The sequence below is a fragment of the Oreochromis aureus genome, linkage group 15, assembly GCF_013358895.1.
Source record: "Oreochromis aureus strain Israel breed Guangdong linkage group 15, ZZ_aureus, whole genome shotgun sequence".
Taxonomy (NCBI): domain Eukaryota; kingdom Metazoa; phylum Chordata; class Actinopteri; order Cichliformes; family Cichlidae; genus Oreochromis; species Oreochromis aureus.
The window spans coordinates 21,121,499-21,144,535 of NC_052956.1; the positions used below are offsets into that span (position 1 = coordinate 21,121,499).

The 23,037-nt window shown below is 38.0% G+C and overlaps 2 protein-coding genes across 2 annotated transcripts; both read right to left on the reverse strand.

Annotated features, from left to right (window-relative positions):
• Positions 1-4,069: 4,069 nt before the first annotated feature.
• Positions 4,070-6,273, reverse strand: uts1 (urotensin 1). The gene is made up of 2 exons (XM_031747135.2): positions 5,948-6,273; positions 4,070-5,518 (listed from the first exon to the last, which is right to left on the reverse strand). Exon 2 carries the CDS (start codon positions 5,513-5,515, stop codon positions 5,069-5,071), a length of 447 nt encoding a protein of 148 aa, XP_031602995.1. The 5' UTR covers positions 5,516-5,518; positions 5,948-6,273; the 3' UTR covers positions 4,070-5,068.
• A 1,788-nt stretch (positions 6,274-8,061) lies between these two features.
• mpv17 (mitochondrial inner membrane protein MPV17) lies at positions 8,062-22,694 on the reverse strand. Its single transcript, XM_031747131.2, has 8 exons — positions 22,566-22,694; positions 21,772-21,852; positions 19,685-19,800; positions 17,106-17,198; positions 14,313-14,408; positions 10,432-10,464; positions 10,298-10,350; positions 8,062-9,904 (listed from the first exon to the last, which is right to left on the reverse strand). The coding sequence occupies exons 2-8, from the start codon at positions 21,842-21,844 to the stop codon at positions 9,835-9,837; spliced, it is 534 nt and encodes a 177-aa protein (XP_031602991.1). The 5' UTR covers positions 21,845-21,852; positions 22,566-22,694; the 3' UTR covers positions 8,062-9,834.
• Between the last annotated feature and the right edge of the window lie 343 nt (positions 22,695-23,037).

Genomic DNA, 23,037 nt, shown 5'->3' on the forward strand with positions numbered 1-23,037 from the left:
TGGGAGTGCCTGGCAGACTCAAAGCCTTTCTAAACAGAAAAAAGAAAACCAAAGACACAAATGTGTCTCTAGATGTAATAGATACTGTGTCTATTGGACATATTTGTCATTTCGTATATATATACTTTGTAGACATAGTATTTATTTGTTGTAATTTGCTTCTCTTTCTTTTAGCAAATGTGAGACAGTACCAGAATTTTAATGTGCCATTGTACAAAGTATAACTGTGCAATGGCAACAAACGTTAAAGTGATGACAGTCAAACGATTAAACAAATCAAGTTAGAAAAGCACTAAAACACAATTAAAAATAATAACAATTAGCCACACATTGACCTAAATACAGCTTAGGATCATAATAGCATGGCTGATTATCATGTGAACACTGTTTCATGTTTGGAGAAAGACTTGTAGATGTGTTTTCATATTGTGTAATAAATTCTAGAAATTTTGAACAAAGCCACAGTTTTTCGTTTTTTTGTTGTTGCTTTTTTTTTTGTAGGGTGAACTGACTGAACCATGAGATACAAAAGGATGGTGGCGACTGGAAGGAGAACTTTCAAAGTTGGTGGCAAAAGTTACTCCATGGTTTTACATTTTCTTACCTTGACTGCAGGTTTTGACGTCAGCATCAGTCAGCCCTCCTTCACTGGTTCAAGCCAGGCCACAGTGAGTCAGCTCTGAGAGATTAATGATCATGCTTCTCCTACACCAACCAATGCATTGATTTTTTTTTTTGTAACAATATTTTCAATTTTTAAGGCTTTGGTCAAAAATACATTATTGATCTGTTTTCCTCTCATCGGCGGGTCCGTGATTGGCATTTCTGGGTCAAACCTGATGGTTTTTGGATATTAGCTTTTGTGGTCAGGACAGTCAGACATTCCAACTTAAGGTAGATACGGAACTTTTTCTATTTCCGTATCGACATACCACAACACACACTGTAGATCATCAGTTTGTTTGATTCACATTATTATTAATAAATGTTAATACAATTTACTGTACATTTTAACAGGTCTGTGTATTATATGGATTCATTTAGAATAAATGAATATTTCCTGAACCAGGGGACAAAGCACTGCTAATATAATAATAATAATATTAATGATGATAACTTTATTATTTTTATTTGTACAGTGAATTCAAGAAACTCAATGATGCTTTACAGAAGAGTAAAACTGAACAAACATATATTAATAAACCTTATAAAAACCTTAAATAAATCTTAGGTTTGCAAAGTAGCATTTAAACAAAACACAAAACGTCTGGAACAATATCCTTTAGACAGACCCGACCAAAGTAGAAATATCTGGCCATAATGCACAACAGCACAAATACAGCTGTCAGGCGCAGTGGTGGAGGGCTTGTTTTGCAATCATAAAGCTTCGGTACCTTGCAGTCATTTAACTAAAGATGGACTCCAAAGTTCCAAAGCTTTTTAGGGTGAAATGTGAGATGTGGCTGAAAAAAGAAAGAAAAAAAATTGTTGCAGTGGCCCAGTCAAAGCCCAGACCTCATCCCAGTAGAAATGCTGTGATGTGTAAGTGAATGCTCACAAACCTCACTGAACTGAAGTGTAAATGAGAAAATTCCTCCAGAACAATGTGAAAGACAAATAATATAATGATACTGAATCATCAAATTATTCATTAGTAAATTCAGATGATGTCATTCATGTCATCATGTCATTGGACAGAGATGAGATGCCAAATATGCATAAGGGGTGGTTTTAACATATGTGGGTACACCACCAAAGTAAGGTCTATATGTGGGAAACACTGGCCATGTAGGACAGTGCCATCCGCATAAAAATGTACATTACAACTTTTCTTGGCTGAGGTAATGGGTTTTTAGGTGTGTGGAGTTCAAAAGAGGTCCAAGAATGGATCCTTGTTGAACACCTGTTTGTCTGATTCCAGATAATCAATCAGTAACCATCTAATGGATTGTTCATCTAGTTTTTCCAGTATTAACTATTATCTGATGTATGCAAATGTATTTTTTAGAAAGGTCTTTTAAAAATTAACCACATTTTTAACTATTGTCCAAGGTTTCAGTGATGTTAAGTACTGTTATACAGCTGTTTTTTTATACACACATAATCTACATCCTGACTACTCTGGTTTCAGTTTATATGACCCCAGATACATGAGAATTTAAAAACTTTATGCATGTATTATTTAAAAAAGACAGGAATTTTTCACCAGACCCAATTATTAGTATTTGTTCAGACCAAAAATATCTATTACATCAGGGGTGTCAAACTCAAATACACAGTGGGCCAAAATTCAAAACTGGAACAAAGTCGCGGGTTAACATGAATATTTATTGAAAAAAAAAATCTTCCTCCAGATATGAGAATGAATCTTTTCTTATGGACTCAAACAAGTTTTGCTGAAAAACTGAATATGGAACAAGCAAAGCTTAATACTAAACAATATATATATTAGCTGTATAATACCAATAGGCCAGCTCTAATAGTAATTTGGTATGGCTTCGCGGGCCAAATGTAATTAGGCTGCGGGCCAAATTTGGCCCGCGGGCCAGAGTTTGACACCTATGTATTACATCATAAACAAAATAATACATGACTTAGCATCACCTCATAATTAAAATAAGTAAAAATGCTTGTTGGCCTTATTTTCTACTTGAGCACATTAACAGAGTTTAAAGAAGGACGATACATGTTCGTCTTTCCTTTGATGCACAAAGTGAGGTGCGATGGCATTTGTGAGGCACAATGTACACACTCACGCAGACAGCTGGTGAAGAATCAGCCACACACCCACAGTATGGACTGAGTCATAGAAACACAGGACCCAGAGGCCATTTTCACTTCTGTGTTTGTTTCTTCTCTGTCTTCTCATGTTCAACAACTTGGACACAACTCCACTAACTGTCACTTCTATCAAGCCTGAGCCTAGTCAGCTGCCGTGCCTATGAGGAGATAACAAACTACTTAAAAATGATGATACATTGTTTGCCAATTTTATTGATACATTTTACTGGTGTCCTTCAACAGCTGTTCTAATTCAGTGCTTGAAACTTTACTTAATTTGCTTATTTGAATTTCTGCCTTGAACACAGTCCCAGGTTAAGGCCTAATGAAAACAAGCTTCCCAAACAAAGCCTCCTTGTATTGGACCTAAACCAGAAAGTAAAAGCTGAATGCAAATGTAAGGCTTTTGGATTGGAGTGGCATCAGAGAAAAATCAATGGAGGTCATTTGAATTCAAACTAAGGCGCCCTCATGACTGAAAAGTTTAGGGTGGGCCTATGCAATCTTCTGCAAAATTTTCCATAAATGAAAAAAAAAAAAGACTATGAAGAGATGCAAATCCATCAAAATAATCATAAAGTGCTGCACAGTAATCACAAGGAGATGAAATATCAAGACAGGGAGGAAAATTGACTGCCACTTGTTTCATAATCATTCTATGGACCAATGAACCTGCCCATTTCTGCCCTTTGCCCAATGAAGGCAGGAAATAGCCCTAAACTACTGTAAGAATATAAAGTGGACAGTGAATATGCTGAGGAAAATTCCAGCCTGTACAAATGTGTAATTCTGAGAAACTGGCTTTTCCTGAAGGTGGAGCAAGAAGAGAGCTCAATTATAAAATAAGAAGAGTAGAAATAATGTCCTCAGCAAAGTCTGATGATTTAATGTTTACAGTTCAGTGTTCAGTGTACATATTTTGTCTGATTAAGGTCAGCTAGAGGATGTTGGTGGGTTGCAAAAAAAAAAATAAAAAATGGAACATTTTTAAATACTTTGCTTTGAAAGTTTTAACCTTTGGTGGTGGTGCTAGTGAAAGATCATGAGAATCATCTGAACTCGACTCCAGTTACATTTGCCTATAGGAACAATTTTCATCTTTCTTTCACTCTTGACTTTGGAAATGATCAGCTGTAAAAAAACACTTGATGACACTTCATCAGAGTAGGAGTTTGTATTTTATAATCAATACACACACATAGATGGCAACAATAACAACATCAAAGGCATTCACTTTTATTTCAAACTTTTTTATTACAAAATATAAATGGCAAAAAGCTTTGTTTTTTTTTCATTTGCTAAAACAAAGAGACTGGTGTCAGACATGAATGTTTACAGTAAAATTAAGCATTTTTTTTTTCCTTTTTCTGTTTTTTGTAGGTTACCATGCTACAGTAGATACAGTACAGGTGATAGTGCTCCCGCTCAAAGAAAAATGACAGAAAGGGGGGGAAATGAATGTAAAAGGCAAAAACCATCTGTCCATTGAGCTTGATCAAGCGAGTTGGGCTGACAGAAAATAAGTTTGAAAATTTGTCCTCTGGTTCTCAACAGTAACAGAAATTTAACTTTGGGCAAGCAGATACATTTTCTACAGCTCTGTACAAACATGTAGTTTGCTTAAAATAATCTAAATGAATCTGGCTTTAATTGTTAGAGTATGCATTTGTATTACTTTATTTATTTAATGTAACTTAACTAAAAATAAATAAATACACATTTTGAAAATTTGTGGCTGCTGGCAACCATAAACTCTTTCTTTTAATCTGTCAGATCTACAGCATTCAAAGGTCAAACTAAAGCACTTCTCAGTGGGTTCATAGATTTCCAGGTCAGCTTAGTCTTTCTGAAAACATTAAGCTTACAACACATACACACAAACTGCTTAAACAACTTATTTTAGACATAAATTCATAAAGAAGTGTTGATTTCCAAGTCAAACCACATCCAATACTTCAAAGAGTGAAAACGACTTGATATCCAAGGGTTTTCCCTTTTTGCCACGAGTCCACCACAAGTCCAGAGATTAAGAGGATTGTGTGTGTTTGAAGATGAGAGGGGGTCTGAGAGGTCCTTTTCCATATCTTCCAACAATGTCTTTAAATAACACTTAAAACATTTTACATTTTAATGACAGCTGCTGTGATGCGTAAAATGGCACCAACTGTGCGTAAAATGATGTGGAGAGGAAGGCAGGCGCACGAACAGAAACTAATGTCAGAGGTCTGGAATATTGATACAGCTTCTGGGCTCTTTTAAGGAGGCATTTTCAAAAAGAAGCAGAGATTTACTTCCCCACCTCGTCGAGCACTTTGCGGTTGAGCTGAGCCTGCTCTCTCTGGCTCTCCATCTTGGCCATCTGGATCATATTCCTCAGCAGGTGGAAGGTCAGGTCGATGGAGAGCGGCGGCTCTTCGCTGCGTTTCAGCAGCTGCGCCGCGGTCCTCATCGCCGCTTCCTCCGCCTCCTCGCTGTCTTCTTCTGGCGGGAGCAGGTGGAGACGATCCGGGTTCCTCCTCTGGAGAAACCTCATGATGTTTTCGCCCAGTAGATCGGAGGCGGTGTTGTCCCCAGCGGCAGCCGCTCTGAGGAGCACCTCGTCCAGTTGCTGCGTTTGGAGGCGACCGCTGCCATCCATCCAGCCAGGGAAGGTGCGCGGTCTGCCGGCGGCTGGACGGAGGTGTGATGAGAGGAGGACCGAGGAGAGCAGCAGGAGAAGGGAGACTGGCTTCATGTCCTGCAAGCAAAGGAAACATTTAAGATGACATTCAGACCTTTAGGTTTAAAAGTACATTTCACAGTCTATCCTGGAAATGTTGCGTTTTATTTACATTCTCTCTGAGCTAAGCGTGTCATTCATACACTTTTAAAACTTTAAAGTTTAGTTTGGGTCGTGATTCGGCAGATGTAAAATCTCATGTTCGCTCCAAAGGCAAAAGAAATGTTATCTGTCAATCTGATGGAAAACCTAAATCTTCTAGAACATTTACTTGAACCTTAAAAATTGCAAAATAGCAAAATAATATTTAATGGCGACATTTTCTTTTGTAGCCAAAAATTGTTCAAGCTAAAGCGCATAAGATGACGAGCACCTCACTGTGCGGTTATTAAAAAGTTTAAACGATGAATAAAACTTTAGACTGAATGAAAGAACTGCTGTTCTTACTTTACTGTCTCCAGATGCTGCAGCTGGACTTTGCGGTCGGCCGGTGAGATTCAGCAGAGTCTGAAAAGTCCCTGTGAGCGGAGACTGGAGGGGACCGGAGGGTTTTATACGTCCTGCCCGCTCCTTTGACGTCAATGTGAGCACAGATAGCGCTTTGGAAACCGGACAACTATCGAGACGCAAAGCACAGAAGTCCCGAGGGACAGCTGGGGAAGCTGTGATGGACGGAGAATAAAGGACGTGATTTTTTTACAGCTTCATTTCTTTTCCATCCTCGGTGGGTCATCAAGTTTGATGAGGTAAACTCACAGGGGTCAATAGGTGTGGGTTTTCTGGGACGATTCAGGAAACTGCCCAACTTTTTATTTTTATATTATCAGAATTATTTTGTTCTGGTTGTGCGTGATTATGTTTTCCTTTGCAACCCGCACTGCCTTAAATTCTCTCTTAAATATGAATAAAGAATCAAAGTAATGTAAAAAATCTGAGAAGAGTCTGTCTCCCTGCATTGCATTGCTGAAGGGCTATTTCACTTTCAGAAGTTCAAATGAAAGAATTAGAGGTGAATTAGGGGCAGAAACTAAGCACTGAAGTGATGCAAGAAGATGTAAAAGACAATAAATCAGCATTAATTCAGCTCACATTCACCTGACTGAAGTTAAAACTTTATTTTTGACCAGGCTGTGATCTAAAGCAAAGTATTGCTTTGGCCAAATTAGACAAAGAAATGACTTTTGAAGATTAAATAGAAGCTGTGAACATGAAAGTCATTAAAGTCAGACTGAATGGGTGAGGGAGCTGTCTATGGTGCTGAACCTTCACAGGATTATTAGTAAAAGCTCACTTTTTATACCAGTGAAACCAGAATATAAAGAAATCCAGAGTAGATGTTATTTACTCTGAGTCACAAGGTTGTTCTAGCTGATAATCACAGAGTTGCATAGTTAAATATTGTGAATCATGTAAATAGGGGACAAAAGTAATGAAGGCCAAACACAAGTTTACATCCTCAAGTTGCACTTTTCCTTTTACAGACCTCTTGAAACCTGAAATATTTTCCAGACTCACACTATTATTAATACAATGCACATTACATAAAGGTGGTCTGGCATAATCACAACAAAGTTTTCTTTTAAAACACTTCAAATACTTGTGGTTGTTAGCTCTGTGTGCACTTGCTGGTCTCTTCTTTTTTGTATGAGATGAAGAAATTGTAAATTTGCTTCTCCTGAATTTCCTTTCATTCATTAAACAACTCAGTTGTTTGACTCCATTCACTCTGAGCTAAACAATAGTGACTTCTATGGTGTTAAATCATGATAATAGATGAAATTAAAGAAGAAACTTAAAGAAGTCCAGTTGCTTTTCTTTCTAATCTCTGTAGATTACCTATAACCTACACAGACATAGATGAAATGTACTCCCTAAATTTTACCTTTGGGTTCTACAAATTTAGACATAAAGTTATAATCTGGGAATTAAAATAGCATTTTTGTGCTTTTACACACAACAATGCCTGTTAGCAACAGCCTATAGAAGAGTTTGATAAAGAAAATGTGAAAATATCATCTATCATATGAAACTATGTTGCTGTTTTCACTTTTTCTTCAGCACAAACAAGAAAATGAGGAGAAAATGACTTCTTTTAAACACTTTGAGATCACAAATTGTGTAAATCCACACAAATTATGAGATCTCATTTTGATCACATACGTCAGCCCCATCACACGCTGTTTTCAGGTTGGTGCTAACAAGCCTTCACACTGTATCTTCATTTAATTACCGGGCCTTAATTCTCAAACACAGCGAGCCTGGGAGATGAATTAAAAAAAATGAAATCCAGCTTTCTGGGGAGAGGCTCATTTCCCTCAGGCGGGCGGTGGGGATATTTGGCAGATTTTCAATCGATTCGTCAGACGTTTTCCGCTTGTTTTCCCCTGATATGGACCGTAAGTGTGTGTGTTTGTGTGTGTGTGGGGGGGGGGAGGGGGAACAAAAAAAAAATGTGTGCAGTTAATTTGGTTGGCAGCCCGGCTCAGCAGCCTCCACACAAACAAACCCCACCCCATCCAAAGCAAAGTTAGCGAGGTCAAACACGCCACAGACTCATAGACTCAACTCATGTAAAACTTTATTAGCTCTTACACCAGATGTGACCTTTATTTATCAAAAATGTGCACATTATGGATATAACGATTCTTCATGTCCTGAAAAAGGGGAATGCAGCACTAGCATGATCCTGGGTTATGTTGTGGATTAGTGGTGACTCTTCAGCAGCTACAGTTTGACAGAAAAAATGTGACGCTGACTGTTAAAGGAACAGTTTGACATCTGAGTAAATATGACTGTCCTCGCAGAGAGAAGACTGATCTCACTCGTGTTTTTATGACACGTTATGTTAGTGTTGCATTAATGTATTTGCACTTGCATAGCAGTTTTCTGTCCTTACTGAACACTCAAAGTGCTTTAGACTACAGGAAGCAAACACGCGTTTATACAATGGTTTATTCTATGCACTTTAGTTTGAATTCAGAACCAAATCCAATTTACAATCATTTCTTCTCTGTAGTATTGTAGGGTCTATTGTACTTTTCAATATAAAGCGCTTTGAGGCAACTGTTGTTGTAATTTGGTACTTTATAAATAAAATTGAATTGAATTATCCTGGCATGCCCGTGTCTGCAGAAAACCTACAGGGGCAGAAATGCTTTATTGGGGTGAGGCAGCAGCAGTGTGAACCACTGGACCACAGTGATAGCCAACCCAATAAAAGACTGGAAACAGGAGTAAACAGCTGCCTTACTAACAACCACGATTTTAAAGCAAGTATGTAAATCTGAGCATAAACATCTGACCACAACTTCCAGTTAACTGTTTTCTGTTTCCAGCCTTTAAAATAGGATAAGCTTGGTGGTTGCAGACACCAGAGACATATTGAGCTTGTATCATTCAACTCTCTGCAAACTCAAGGCTTTTTCTTTACATAGCCATGATGTTAGGTTAGGTACTTTAACCACAGGAACCTTGACCGACAAAATAAAATCAAAGCAGATAAGAGATGGTGTAATCTGAGTAAAAACAAAATGTGGCATCTTGTCCATTTATATCAGATTTTTCCTGAGATCTGTCAAATGTAAAAGAAGAGTAGAGATGGTTGACACAACCTCACCTGCTTGCAAGCTTCACAGAGGAAAGAAGACAGTCTGAAGATGTCAAATCTGCTGCAACACTTCTCGAATGTAGAAAAACGTCATTACTCTGATTTTTTTTAAAAAGAAATTTAAAAAAAAAGGCCCCAAGCCAAATCAATTTAATCCAGTAATGCAGCTTTGTAAATGCTGCAGGAGTTTTGACCTCTTCATCTGTCAAATTCAGGAAAATGAAGTAAAAGACGAGGCAGGTTTAGACAAAGTAAAAAAAACGCAACTATGTAAACTAAAATCACATTATTAGAAACTCTGGAATGCACTTAAAATATCTGACTAAAAGTCCATTATTGGAAAAAAAAACTACACATAGTACAAAAACAATGATGTCAATACACTAAAGAGAGCAGAAAAGTTTCCTTTGTGAGCAATAGGTGTTAATGTATGAGTGTGTATGTGTGGATACACTGCAGCACCACCGCCAAATCCCATTTCCATAAATAACAAACTTTCACAGACATTTCTGCAAATGCAAGTTTGACTTTCAAGTGTGAATTTGTCAGTCGGAGTAGACGAGCCGTTTCTCCCGACCTTTACGCGTGACTCAGTCACAGCTTTACACATTGGAAATACCAGCAGACTAAGTAGCCTAAAGTAAGTTACGCCCATGTCACACGCACTACGAATGAGTGCAAAGTAATCATCAGCGAGAACGACACAGGCTGGACTTGTGAGCGTCCTTCACATCTTATTGGCCTTCCAGGTCAGGTAGGAGTTCCAAGCAACAGCAACGACCTGGACGACAGCCAGCCTGCAAGGAGGAGGAAATCTGACGTGTCTGGTTTGGATGCAGTTTAAGTCTGAGAGTTTCATCAAGACGGAAAGAAAGGCTTTCTGAGACAATTAAAGTTGGTTTCATGTGACAGTTAAAGACATTTTCACAATTAAACAAATTACGTCTCATTTAGATGCAGAACTAGTAAAACTACAACTTCAAAACATGTTTTCAGATTTAAAATAATCCAGTAAGATTAGACAGAGTATTTATCCTAAAAGTGCCGAAGTGACTGTGTTAAAGCAGTCGAAGCATAAAAATAAAACCCTTAAGATTTGACTCTGTATACAAGCTTCTTCTGCTCTCACTAACCTTCAAATATGATCAGAGCTCACTGCTTGCATGCTAATGAAGCCATCAAACTCTCACCTGTGGTGCAGAGGAATGAAGTAGAAATTGGCAATCTGGACTGGAGGCCAAAGCTGAAACAAACAGGAAACATTCAACTGATCAGTGAAACGTATTCTGAAGAGATTAAAAAAGAGATTACACTGAACACTTACATAGTAATTAGAGATCAGGGCATCTGTGTAGTCCTGTGAAGACAGAAAGAGAAATATTATCATGTCGGTACCAACTGAAGTTACTTTAATGAAAAACATCCGAAAATTTAAGGCTAAACTCCATTTATTAAGAAAACAATAGAAAGGAAGTGGTTATTGTGCTGCTTTCTTTTTCAGGTTGCTGCTCTCGTATCATCTTCTGTTATAATCAGAGCATCATGCTCTTCTCCACTCCTCTAAAACCCCAAACAAACATGGTCTTGACAAAAGTTCAACATGAGGTTTGAAGTTATTGTGCTAAATTAAGCAACTCTAAAACACAGTTTACTATCCAAGAAAGAAGAACTATTTCTTTATTAGCTAGCTCTTTATGTGGAAGCCAGAGGACATCTAGAAGAAATGTGACACTGTCCTGTCAGCCTGTAAGAGAAACTCTGTTACAGATTCTAAACATACTTTATTTTAATAAAAAGTAAATCAACATTAAAACAATCCCATTAAAGATATGATTTGTTCGTACATGCCCCGGAAAAGCAGTTTGCAGCACAGATTGTTTTAAATAATTGAACAAAGATCTGTGTTTGTTTCTTTGTTCCTTCATCAAGCTCCTGTTCATGGATGAATATTTTATTTCACATTCACTGCCACACATCTAAGCTTCTGGCCCCTGAGATCATCAGTTAGATCATGGATGAATGAGTGTCAGACGACTTCCTGTCCACCAACCACCCGCACTCCTCTCCCTCAGCTTACTAAAAAAAAATACAAAAATCTTAAGAGGAAACTTTTAGTTGTATTTAAAAGACAGAGATAAAGCGTTTCTCCACTCAAACATGACGGACAAACTCATGACCTCCTGCTCAGGTACGAAGTTCAGCCCTGCAGCATTTTCCATCAGAACAGTTGAAGCTACCAGTGGGGGAGGAAGTGAGGAATGCTGATGTGTTCAAACTGCAGCTGGTGAGTAGTTTCAGTCCAAACAGAAGGTAAACTGTATGCATGAACACCTTCATCAGCCACACATAAATACACTTTATTTCACTCATTTTGTTAAAACAAGGAAAAATATATTTACTTGTTACTGTAACAGAAGATGTTACAATAACAAGTAAATAAATATTACGTGTTAATATACTGCTATATTTAAACTTCAGAGTGGAGGTTATATACTGCAATGAAACAAAGAGGTTCGCTTATTTATTTGACACAACATTTATCCACCTGTGTCTGCAAGTCGATTACGGGCTGGGCTGTCAGCACACTGTCTGATCTATGAAATAAAACATGCTGCCCTCCTCCACCATCGCCGCCATTCATTGAAGTTAATCTGAAATTTATACAAGTTAAAGTTAGATTCCTAAAAGCTGCGTTCAAGCGTTCATGTACAGTTAGGCCCACATATTTTTGGACACTGACACAATTGGCTGTAACTCCTATATAGTTAATTAATTTTCCGCTTTTAAAACCCTCATTAATCAGATAACTCTATACTCTAAAACACTGATACAATACTTTTAGGGAGCTAACTGGGTATTACAGATGATTTGTGTCTGAAGTCTGTGTGTATTGTCTTAAAGCCCTATAAATCATTGCTCTGACATTAATGTGACAAAAATGATGCTGACATTATACCTAAACTTGCACGTACTATTTAAGGAAAAAAGAAAAGGCTTCTTTTATTTGTCCCCTTATTTGATGTGGTAGAGCTCAGCAACAAGATTATGAATTATACTTAAAGAAATGTTTTGGCGTGAGTGCGTCATGTAGTTTAATCATGTTGTTATGCTGGCGATGCAACCTGAAGGTAGAAATCAGGTGTGTGTTCTTAATAAACAACTTTCTCTCTCAAACACACAATATTACAAAACACACACACCGAGAAAAAAACCAACCTGTCTACTTAAAGGTCACCCTGACATCTCCTGGCATATAAAACCAACAAGCCAATGTTCCAGCTATAATATTTTTCTGCCTTTTTTCCAGGGTGAAAACAGTGTTTTAATTATGGTCAAACAAGCTAGTTTGCCACCTGGGGTGAAATTACGTCAATGTCTTTACCCACACAAGACGGGAGCTTTCTTACCTCTTCGAGGAGCTTTTTAGGATGCAAAAAATATGAAGTTTTGTTGTAAAACTTTAGTGAAATACTAAACCGCAAATTCAGCTAAATTATTCATTAAAAAGAATCTAATAAGATTGTCTGAACTTTCAAGTTTTGGGATCCAGGTCTTCCCAGGGCAGCACCTGGAAGCTATATTTGTTTTTGCACTTTACACACTGTACTGTATATGCAACATCTAACAGAGGTCACACTTCTCTGCTCTTCCTGTCTTTGCATTATGACCTTTATTTATTCTTTATCTAGTCTTTATGAATGTTCAGATTCTGATCAGTTGTACAGCACAGCATGTGGTCTGACCCTGACATCATGGAGGTGATCTTGGAAGAGAATGACGGCAAACAGAACAACATGCTTCAAAACTCCAACCTGCCAAGTGCCTTGAAAAACTGTGTAGTGATAAAGTTGTGATGTTTTAAAAACAGAGCCTCACACTTCTCACCTGTTTTTTCGTACTTTTCCTCCTGCGTACTGTGTTTTATTTTTGAGTAATGACGGAGACTCTGACCAAACTGTTGCAGGTAAAAAGCAGAACAGGTAAACAAGGGAGGCAAAGTTGCGACTGGAACTCTGTCCGGATTTATCAATCACAGCGGCTGTTTGGTCAGAGGCTCCATTCATTTTCATCTCACATTTCCTCAGTGCCAGACCCCGTTGTAACGAGCGCATTTGTCATTTATTTTCTGTCCTTTGTGACATTTACCGGGTTGGCCTTTCAGGTCTGCGCCTCTCCTTTTGTAAATAATTGATGGTGATCAGCGACATGTTGGGAAAGCAAGGCGGCGACGGGCGTTTGAGCAGCTGGCACAAGATGACAGTTAGCTCTGACCTGGCATACAAACACACACTCGCACACGTATATATGAAGGTATGAGTCACACTGGTTATTTCCACACTCCCTCCCTCTCTCTCTCTCTCTCATCTCTTCCTCCATCACAGGAAATAGTTTCCAATAATAACGAGAGGTGAGTGTTGGAGGTCAGATACTGTAGCTACGATGAAAACCAAACTTCCTCTCTGTGTACTGTCGTTTACCTGAGCTGTGTGCGTGCAGGAAGCTACTGCTCTCTGACCAGTTTGCTCGTCTCAGGTTTAGTTTTAGTGCTTAAAAAGGTCAAATTCATGCCACACAATGACAACTGTAAAACTCTGCACACGAAGAACAAATAAAGGAGGGTTCGACGAAGACTTTGCATCTGAAATCTGAATCACAGATTCTTTTTTCTATGGATTTAAATGCAATTTTACGGTAATACAAAGTAATTTATCTGTGCAATTCAAACTGATACCTTTCAGGCTTTAGATAAACCTGTTTTTACCTGACGATGTAACATTTATAAATAAAAAATGAGCTGAGGACACATCAGGTAAAACTCTAACCTTTTACCTCAAGTAGAGTTTTTCAAATTGGTCAACGTCACCTGGAAGATTTTCCACATCACTACAATACTGATGGACTCATTCAACACAGGGTCAAAGGTAACCATTAAAAATGGTCAGAAAAATGTCAAGCGACTGTACCAACACCCCAGTTTATTGCCATATCTGCTACCAAGCTTCTTTTTGAGGCCACAGAGCATGCTCATTAATGCCTTTTTTCAGACTTGCACTTCACAAAAGGGTCAAAGGGTGAGAGACACATGACACAGAGTTATTTCTAGTGTTTTGCATGTTACTTCCCATTTTACACTGAATTGTTTTTCCGCTGGTTAATGATGTTGGGAATGAATCACGACAGGGTACTGAAATAACTCTCACTCACCCTCCTGAGCTTGGTGACGTTCTCCTCGACTGTCAGTCCATTCAGCGCACCAGAGATACAGAGGAAGGCTCCCAGAAAGCACGGCGCAAAACACAGCTGTAAGGAAACAAACCAAAAACCACAAGAAGAAGAAGAAAAAGAAGAAGAATGAAATTCAATTTCAATTTTCAGGCTTCCCCAGTCTGTATGTCAAAGAGTCCTTGGGTATATGAAATCTATCATGAATTTAATACGACTTATCAATTAAGAGAAAGACAAAGAAAAATCTCCACTAGTTTGGGTTTAAATCTCTGGATAAACATTTATTTTATTTAAACATTGAGTTTTAAATGGTTGTGTGTTTTATACTGTAAAAGAAAAATGTTTTATGCTCTCTGAATGAATTCATTTTGGTTTGTGGGTTTGAAAACGTCACAAATGGTAAATGGACTGGTTCTTATATAGCGCTTTTCTACTCTGAGCACTCAAAGCGCTTTACACAACTAATTCATTCACCCAATCACACCCATTCACACAAGCACTTCTTCTAAGCTCTAAGCGCTCTATCTAACATTCATACACATTCACACTCCGATGGATGCATCGGAGAGCAATATGGGGTTAGTATCTTGCCCAGCGATGTTTGGCATGCAGACTGGAGCAGCCTGGGATCGAACCACCGACCTTCTGGTTAGTGGCTGACCTGCTCTGCCACCTGAGCTGCAGCCACAAGAAAGCTGTTAATCAGCTTGTTAAAAATCAGGCTATTAAACACTGTCTGTGCTTCACCTGTTAACCTAAAACCCTTCATGATTTTTAATCATTCTTTTCTTAAGCAGAAGTGTAACTGCTGTGACCTAAATCAGCAGATTTCAGGTCAGTTTTATTTAAAAAGCTCCCCTCCGGCAGTGTGACATCATACCTAAACTGAGCAGTAAACGTGCAACCTAAAAACAGAACATGACTTTTGATTATGAGAAACTGGGTGATGCAAATCTATTTAATCTACTTGTGACAAAACATTTTCCTGCACCACATCCGGAAAAGGAAGCCTTTAAAGAAATGGATGATTAAAAATCTTTCCTTCGCTGTCATTCTTCTTATTGTCTTATTTTCTTGATGTTTCATTGATTTCGTTCGATTATTTTTGTTTTTCCGAGGATCTTGGGATGCTTAGCTGCTACTCCATAGAAGCTGATGGAGTCCAGAAACAGAGTAACCCATACCAGTGATGATCTAAGAAATCTGAAAGACTGAGGTTAAACTGTTCCTAGTATGAATCTTACATGAACAGTCACTCGACTTCGTCCGGTTGTTCAGGTCTGACGCAGGAAGATGCTACAGCTGCATCACCTTAAATCTTACAAGTGCTGCTGTGTTTGTTACGCACACTGAGGCGAAGCGAGCAGCACAGACAGTGCGACTGGATCACTATTCAAGCGTGCAAGTGGACCCTTTGCTCCAGTAAATATTTTATTCAGTAAGAAGGCAGATACTGCTTTTTTTAATGTTTTGTTGTGCTGCAGTTTCACTGAAACACAGCAGGGGGCAGCATGAAGCTACCAAAAAATTACTAGTTTTTAGACATTTACAGAAAAGTTGCTGCTATATAAAAGTTTATGCTATATATTTTTTATTGATATATTTGTGTACCTTAATCTAAAGGTAATGATTCATTCAGGAAGCATGAGGTACAGATTACAGTTATGTGCAACTAGTCGACTAAACATTTCAACGTTGCAGCTTTTGCTACTCTGTGCCAAAAATGCTAGTCAGTTATATTCAGCAATATTCTTATTTTATTAAATTACAACAGGAATTACTGGTTCAAAGTTGTTCTACCACCATCGGCCACTCCCTGGGGCTGAACCCTGTTTCCTCTCTTTCTATGAATGAAGCTGTAAATAATCAGAGGCTTAAACTAAACAGATGACAGCTGTTCTGCAACCAGCTCTGTTCTGCAGCACTTTGATCTAAAATTAACAAATAAATCAATCAATGCAAACCAACTATATATCAAGCTTTGTCAGAATAAACGAATATAACTAAGCAACCGAAGTCAGGTGTAATCAAACTGCACCTGCAACTCTTAACTAATCTGACATCACATGTGTTTGAAACATTATACAAAGCAAACAACATTTCAAGTATGTTCTGCTTTAGATGGTTTCATAGGTTTTTCTATCAATTAGGCTATTTTATGGGGTTTTTTTGGGCTGTCTCATTTAAACAACTAAATGAGCAACTACAAAATACCAGTGCTACCACTCAGTAGATACACCTAAGGTATTAATTTGAAAATCCTCTGTGACTTCCTTCTTGAGTTATCACATTCACAAGCGTGGGTGTCCGTGCCGCTCGCTCGCCCTGCAGGTTGATAACGATACCCCACCAACCTACAGCTGAGGGGTAAAAACTGGAGCTCTGTTGCATAACTCAGCCTCTCGGCTCAAAAGCTTCACAAAAAGGGAAAACAGACTGCTAACAATTGTTTCCTCCTATCAGGACAACAAAGACTCATCTGTCAGCCTAAAACAGCAAAACGATCTCAGCAGTCAGGATTCATCCACTCTGTTAGCCACAACTAACAAGCTCAGTGCGAGTGGCGAATACACAAAGGGAGCTGTTTTTATCGCTGAGCTGGTGTTCGGTTTGCTTTGCTGAGGAGGAGGAGGAGGAGGAGGAGGAGGAGGAGAAGAAGGAGAAGAAGAAGAAGAAGAAGCAGAAGAAGAAGAAGAAGCAGAAGAAGAAGAAGCAGAAGAAGAAGAAGAAGAAGAAGAAGAAGACCACCATCATTAAGGGTGCTCGTCTCACCTGGTCAACCAGCATTTTCTTCATAGCAGCACTTTTGGTTCCTCCAACAACCAGTCGGTCCAAAACCTTGTACCAGCTGCCGATGACAGGGCCCTTTATTGCAACAGAAATAAAATTATCATCATTATATTATTCTTGAAATTCCACATTTAATTATCTTCTAATAAATTTAACTGCAATGGAAGCAGAAAACTGCTTTGTGATTATGGATTTCATGAAAAACAACATTTCTGCTTTTTGGTTTGTGCATTAAATATACAGCCATTCATTCACAATGAACTCACTAAATAAACCAAAGTTAACAGCTTGCTATGTAGACTATACAAACCTTTATGTATAATTACAATTTTCTGTAAATGTCAACACTGGTCCACAAGAGGGAAACTGACACTGACATGGAGTTTGTTCAAAATCAGTCAAAATTTAACAATATTTCTACAAGGTGCAAACACAAAGTTCAAAATTGCTGCTGATAAAATTAAAAAACATGACCTGACTTTGGGTTCTCTCCTCAGACTGCTGACAGCTCAGCTGCTGTTTTCAGATCACTCCTCCTCAAAGTCACATAAGTTGTGTCCATAAAACCACAGAGAACTTCTCAGAAATCAAACTCTCCAGCTTTTATAATGAGGACCATCATTTGTGATGGTGAATATCATTATTGTGAACAGTTGTACACCACTGTGGGCTGTGATCCTCTTTGGCCAGATCAAGAAAAATATTTATTAACAAACCCATCATACTTGCTAGTTTTGGCCCACTCTACCTCCTTCCTGTTCCCAAAATAAAAGTTACAAAGATGGACTGACACTTTGGCACAGTGGTGGCGAACCAAGGAAAGTACAGGACTTCAGCTGAACACCCAACAAAAAACATCCACAGTGGCAGACGTCCAGAGGTGCAAAAAGAGATGATGCTGAAGATGAGATTGGATAAAAATCAAGTATTTTTTTGTTTGTTTGGGTTTTTTTGTGCAGAGTCCTGTAACTCTGTGATTGCATCTTGTAGAAGATGCACAAGTAAAAACAGGGAATTCTTCTCCACTACCAAAAAATACAAAACTTGGGCCATAAAGGTACAAAAACAGTGTTTTATCAAACCACTTAAAACTTACATTAAATGTTTTACATTTAAAATTTATGTCCAATTTTAAAAACATTTTCCAACAGAACTTAGCAGCTTTCTGTTAACAGCTTCCCTCCTTAAACGGAAGCACGAGCAGGCTGGCTGAAGATAAACCGAATTCAACCAACAAATGGATGCATTATTTATGTGAAGAAGAATGATACATGATGCATGAATATAGCTGCCAATAAACATGTTGTCTCAAGTCCTGTGTGTGCTGAATAGCCACCTTCCAGACAAGACTAAATATCTATACATCTTGCGTGTATATTTTTATACGACGGAGGAGCTTAAGATGATTATGGAAACATAAATAAACTTTGCCTTCGTCACAGCGACGTCAGAAAGAAATGTGCTACTTGGAGGGCGAATTGTGCAGCTGTCACAGTTTGTGAAATACTGATGAATTAAACATACAAAGACATGAATGACTGGCATATAACAGACAAGTACATCATGAACACACACACTTAAAGTCAAGTTTTTTTTCCATGAACACAATCATTTTGCTTTATGTTAACTTCCTCAATTAAAGCAATTAACCAGACAGTAAAGTAAAAACCTGCATTCTTTCTAAGTAATGGGCAACATTTTTTTTCTTCCAGGGAGCCACACTGACATAGATCGAATCAACTGAAACACATCAAGCAGTTTAAGTTAAACTCTGAATTTACACAGCACAGTGTTGCACAGTGTGTTATCTGCACAGTAGAAGGCCTGGCTCTGTATGCTTAAAACTTTGGTTTAAAATGTTGACTTTGTTTTACAAAGGTGCTCATTTGGTGTCCTCTGAGGTGGCAAAAGAAATCTTACAGAAAACCTTCCATATTGTACATCGACTACTGCATTATATCATATATAAATTGTTAGTATTACGTAGCATAACACACAATTTGAGGACACAGCATTTGGGACTGACTGCTGTGAGTAACTGTGGTTGTCTATAATACAGAAGCATGATTCAGTGGTTGAGTTTGCTTGGGAACGTTTCTGTATGAAATGACTTGGAAGCTCCAGCATAGCGACCACAATAACAAATGTATGAATTTTCCAAATACTTTGTTTCCCTTATCACCCCCTTTAGCAGAGGATACACTGAACCATCATTTATAAAAGGAAAGGAGATAATGCCTCCCATAATTCATAACATACTTTAAACACATTTGATTCTGTGATGCAGTTTTTATGTCTTGGTGACCGCTAATTACTGTTTTAAATGCTGTGTCACCATAACGACCCACGTAAGCACCGACAGGCATCACAAAAATGGCTGCTGAGAGGCCAGACTTGTTGTCATACGAACTAAAATATTATTCTATTTCTTTATGATTCACACAGTTTCTCTATATTGAAAAATAAAATCAAGCATGTAACACCTTTTTAAAGAAATAAAATCAAAAATGTCCAGAAAATTTAAAAAAAGTAAATGAACTGAGAGTCAGAAGGATACTTACCACAAAGAAGAAACCAATACTCATCATCTTAGCCGTCCTCTGCACGTTGTGGTTAGCCAATCCTCTCCTCTCGATCAGCTGCTGGGAGATGACATCACCGACACCCACTAAAGACCCTGGAGGTCAAACAGAGTTGATATTGCATCTCAGTCCCCTGAGCACAATCTTCTACAGATATGATCAGTGCAAACATGTTACTGTTCCTGCAGTGAGAGTCTGATTAGGCAGCACTCATGTAATTCCTGCATAATAACTGCAAATATGCCAAAAATGTATTCAAAGAATCAACTTTACTGTTAATATTGAAAACTAATGTGTTAAAAATAGTTTATAAGCCTTCCAAAATTAACGAAAGCTCCCAACCAAATGTGAACTATTACAATATCTGCATTGTCTTAAAGAGATATCAGCCGAATCAAACTTGACCTGGAAAAAAGGAAAAGTTTCTTGAGATCACATTTTAACACTACTGATAAAATGCTGCCACCCAGTGGTGAAAGTTGAAGTGACATTTTGAAGGAGGCGTTTACAAAAAGTACCTTTGAAATGCAACAAAACAGCCCAAAAGTACAAACTCCCATCCAAGTTCAACTTGGCAACGGCCACGCAATCTGTCCCTCAAACAGACTCAGTTGGTTTTCTTTCTGATGTAAAATGCAGATGTATCTGATGTAAAAATAAAAAACTATCTTCTTTCTTTCCGTAATTTATCTTAGCAATACAAATTATTTATACGAACAAATGAGATTTCATATGGATTTCATCATGGAGCTCTTGTCTTCATTTGTTTCACACTGTTTATTAACATGGATTAAAGGGCTGTCACCAACAAGCCACCATTAACTCATCATCATTGTGTTTTTACTTTGAACTTGGCTTCATCCATGAATTTCCTGAGTCACTGCTAATGTTTTATTTATAAACCCATTTTAGACAAACAATCCTGTTTAACACTGCAGAGATTTCGCAGAGGTCCTCTTCTAGTCTGCTGTTTGTTTCTAACATAAATCCTTTTTTTTTTTTTTTAATTGGTCCAGCAACTCATTTAAAGGCCTTAATATCTCCAGCTTGAGTCCGGACCTCAGTAAGCTCTGTGGTAAATTACCCCACTTATTAGCTTTTCACTTTATTATAGCGTAAATTACTTTTCCTTGGTTGTCTATACATTTTGATTGATTGTTTGCACTGTTGTACTTCTCCTGACTGAATGCAGACTGAAATTAAAAACTTTAAAAATGCATGAACTGTCTAAATGAAAAGCTGTCAATAGGGAAACAGATTTTTTTTTTTTTTTTTTTTTTTTTTATTCCTCAGAGAGGCTCCTTTTAGCTGCTCTAGCTGCTAGGTCAAACCTCTGCCTCCATCTAGTGGTGACTAAATAGTACTGCAAACAGTACTGTGAAACTACAGCCTTCTGAAAAAAGTAAAGGGTTAATACAACACTAACTGCTTAGGTTAGATCATTTACATCTGAAACTTGCTCCAATGTGTTCCAGAGCTCTAAAAGCCTTTGTCAATTCTATGAAACCCAAAAGTGCTACACTACAGTTACAGAAATATTTTTGGTCTAATAATTGCATCATATTAAATTCATCAGTATGCTTTAGCGCTCTGTATCGCGTTTTAGACATTTTGGGCAAACAGAGTTCAATTTAAATGTTTTTTTGTTTGTGTGTGTTAAATTAATATATTTATGGTTTTGTCTGGATGTTCTGATCACTTATCCCGTAAAAATATATGCAAACTTGATGTTCTTATGAGTATGTACGACTCTACAACCTTCTTAAATAGATATAATTTTATAAACATATTATTGATTTTTTTTCATTTGCTTTTATGCCTAATCACAGTACAATGACCTTTACCTTGTGTCTATTTGTACACTAAACTGGAGCAAAGGTTTGTAAAGTCAACCAGAAGCTGAAACAAGACCCTTCATTTTATTTTAATCAACAAAGGTCAGTGTATGGTGTACCTAAGATCGTTTCTGCACCTTCTCATGTGACATTTGTCTGCAGCTTTTCGACATTTACGTTTGCGCTTTCAGCGTGTAACTTATTTCAAGTACAGTGACAAGGTTGTCCTACCCGCTGTCACTATCTGGACTGTCCAGGGGTATTTAGTCATCAAGGCCTGGTAGCCTCTCCAAAGGCCTGCCATTCCTCGTCCTAGGAAGAAAGAAAAATAAAAGGTTGCTGCAAAAGCAGACTTTTCTGCTCAATCACCCCGCCCGCCGGTTTGTAACGTGATTCAAATCAAGTGACACCACTAACAAGTTCCGTTAAACTGTCCATTAGTGATTGTCAATTAGTGTAAACTTCTGGCTCATTTTTTAGATCATTTCGGGGTTTTAAAATACTTTAATGTATCCAAGACTTATACCGAAGAGGTTAGCTCACTCTTTAAAATTCAGTCAAACGGCTAGCTAATCCTCTCCATTCAGTTACATCACACTTGTGGTCAACTGCTGACTCAAAGTCAACATTTTATTAAAGTACTTGTGTTTCGGTAAATTCTGTCAATGCCGAATTCTAACACTGGGTCTAACATTTTTCTCTCAAGCTACCGAAGGCGTTAATAGATGCCTAGTTTTATGACAGCTTACATTAACTGTAAAATGTATGTTTTTATGACGTTTGGCTTGAGGCTCGGTCTCGTGCTGGCTGGCGAAGCTAACCTACGACTTGCACAGTGCCTCATTAGCGTCTCTAAATCGCAGCACTAACATGCAATCATTCGTTTAGCTCACGAAACCAAACTAAACTGCACTCCTAACACACTGTAGCAACTCACAGTTTAACTTAAGAATAACGAACTGCTGAGTCTTTCATTGTTTCTGTTACTTTCCGTTTAACATTATTGCAGCTGGTGTTCAACTCACCTTTACAGCTCACCGTAGTTAACTTAAAGGTCCGTAAACTGGCGGCAAGCTGGGGTTAATGTAAATAAAACTGTACACATGCTCGGCTTCCCTGAGGAAACAGGCGGAGATGCCTTCACGGCACGGAATCAGCTCCGGCTTTGCAGTACTCCAACTGTACAGCACAGAAAAATATCAATACAGATTTATGTGGTATACTTTTGTTTCTTTTTTAAATACACTTATTTCGTTAGGCTTGGTTCACATCAGTTACATTTTTACAGTTTAAACAAGTTGTCAATCAAGTTGGGTCTTATTAGTCTCAAGTTTTGTATTTATTATATTTGTAATTCTTCCAGTGCAACAATTTAAAAAACCTGGTACACAATTGAATGTCTTCTAAAGGTTCCAATACAATAAAAAGGGGATCCAGGTAACTCAGACATGTAGGCTTCCAAGTCTAAAAGATATTTCCTGAATTATTTTAGTTAGT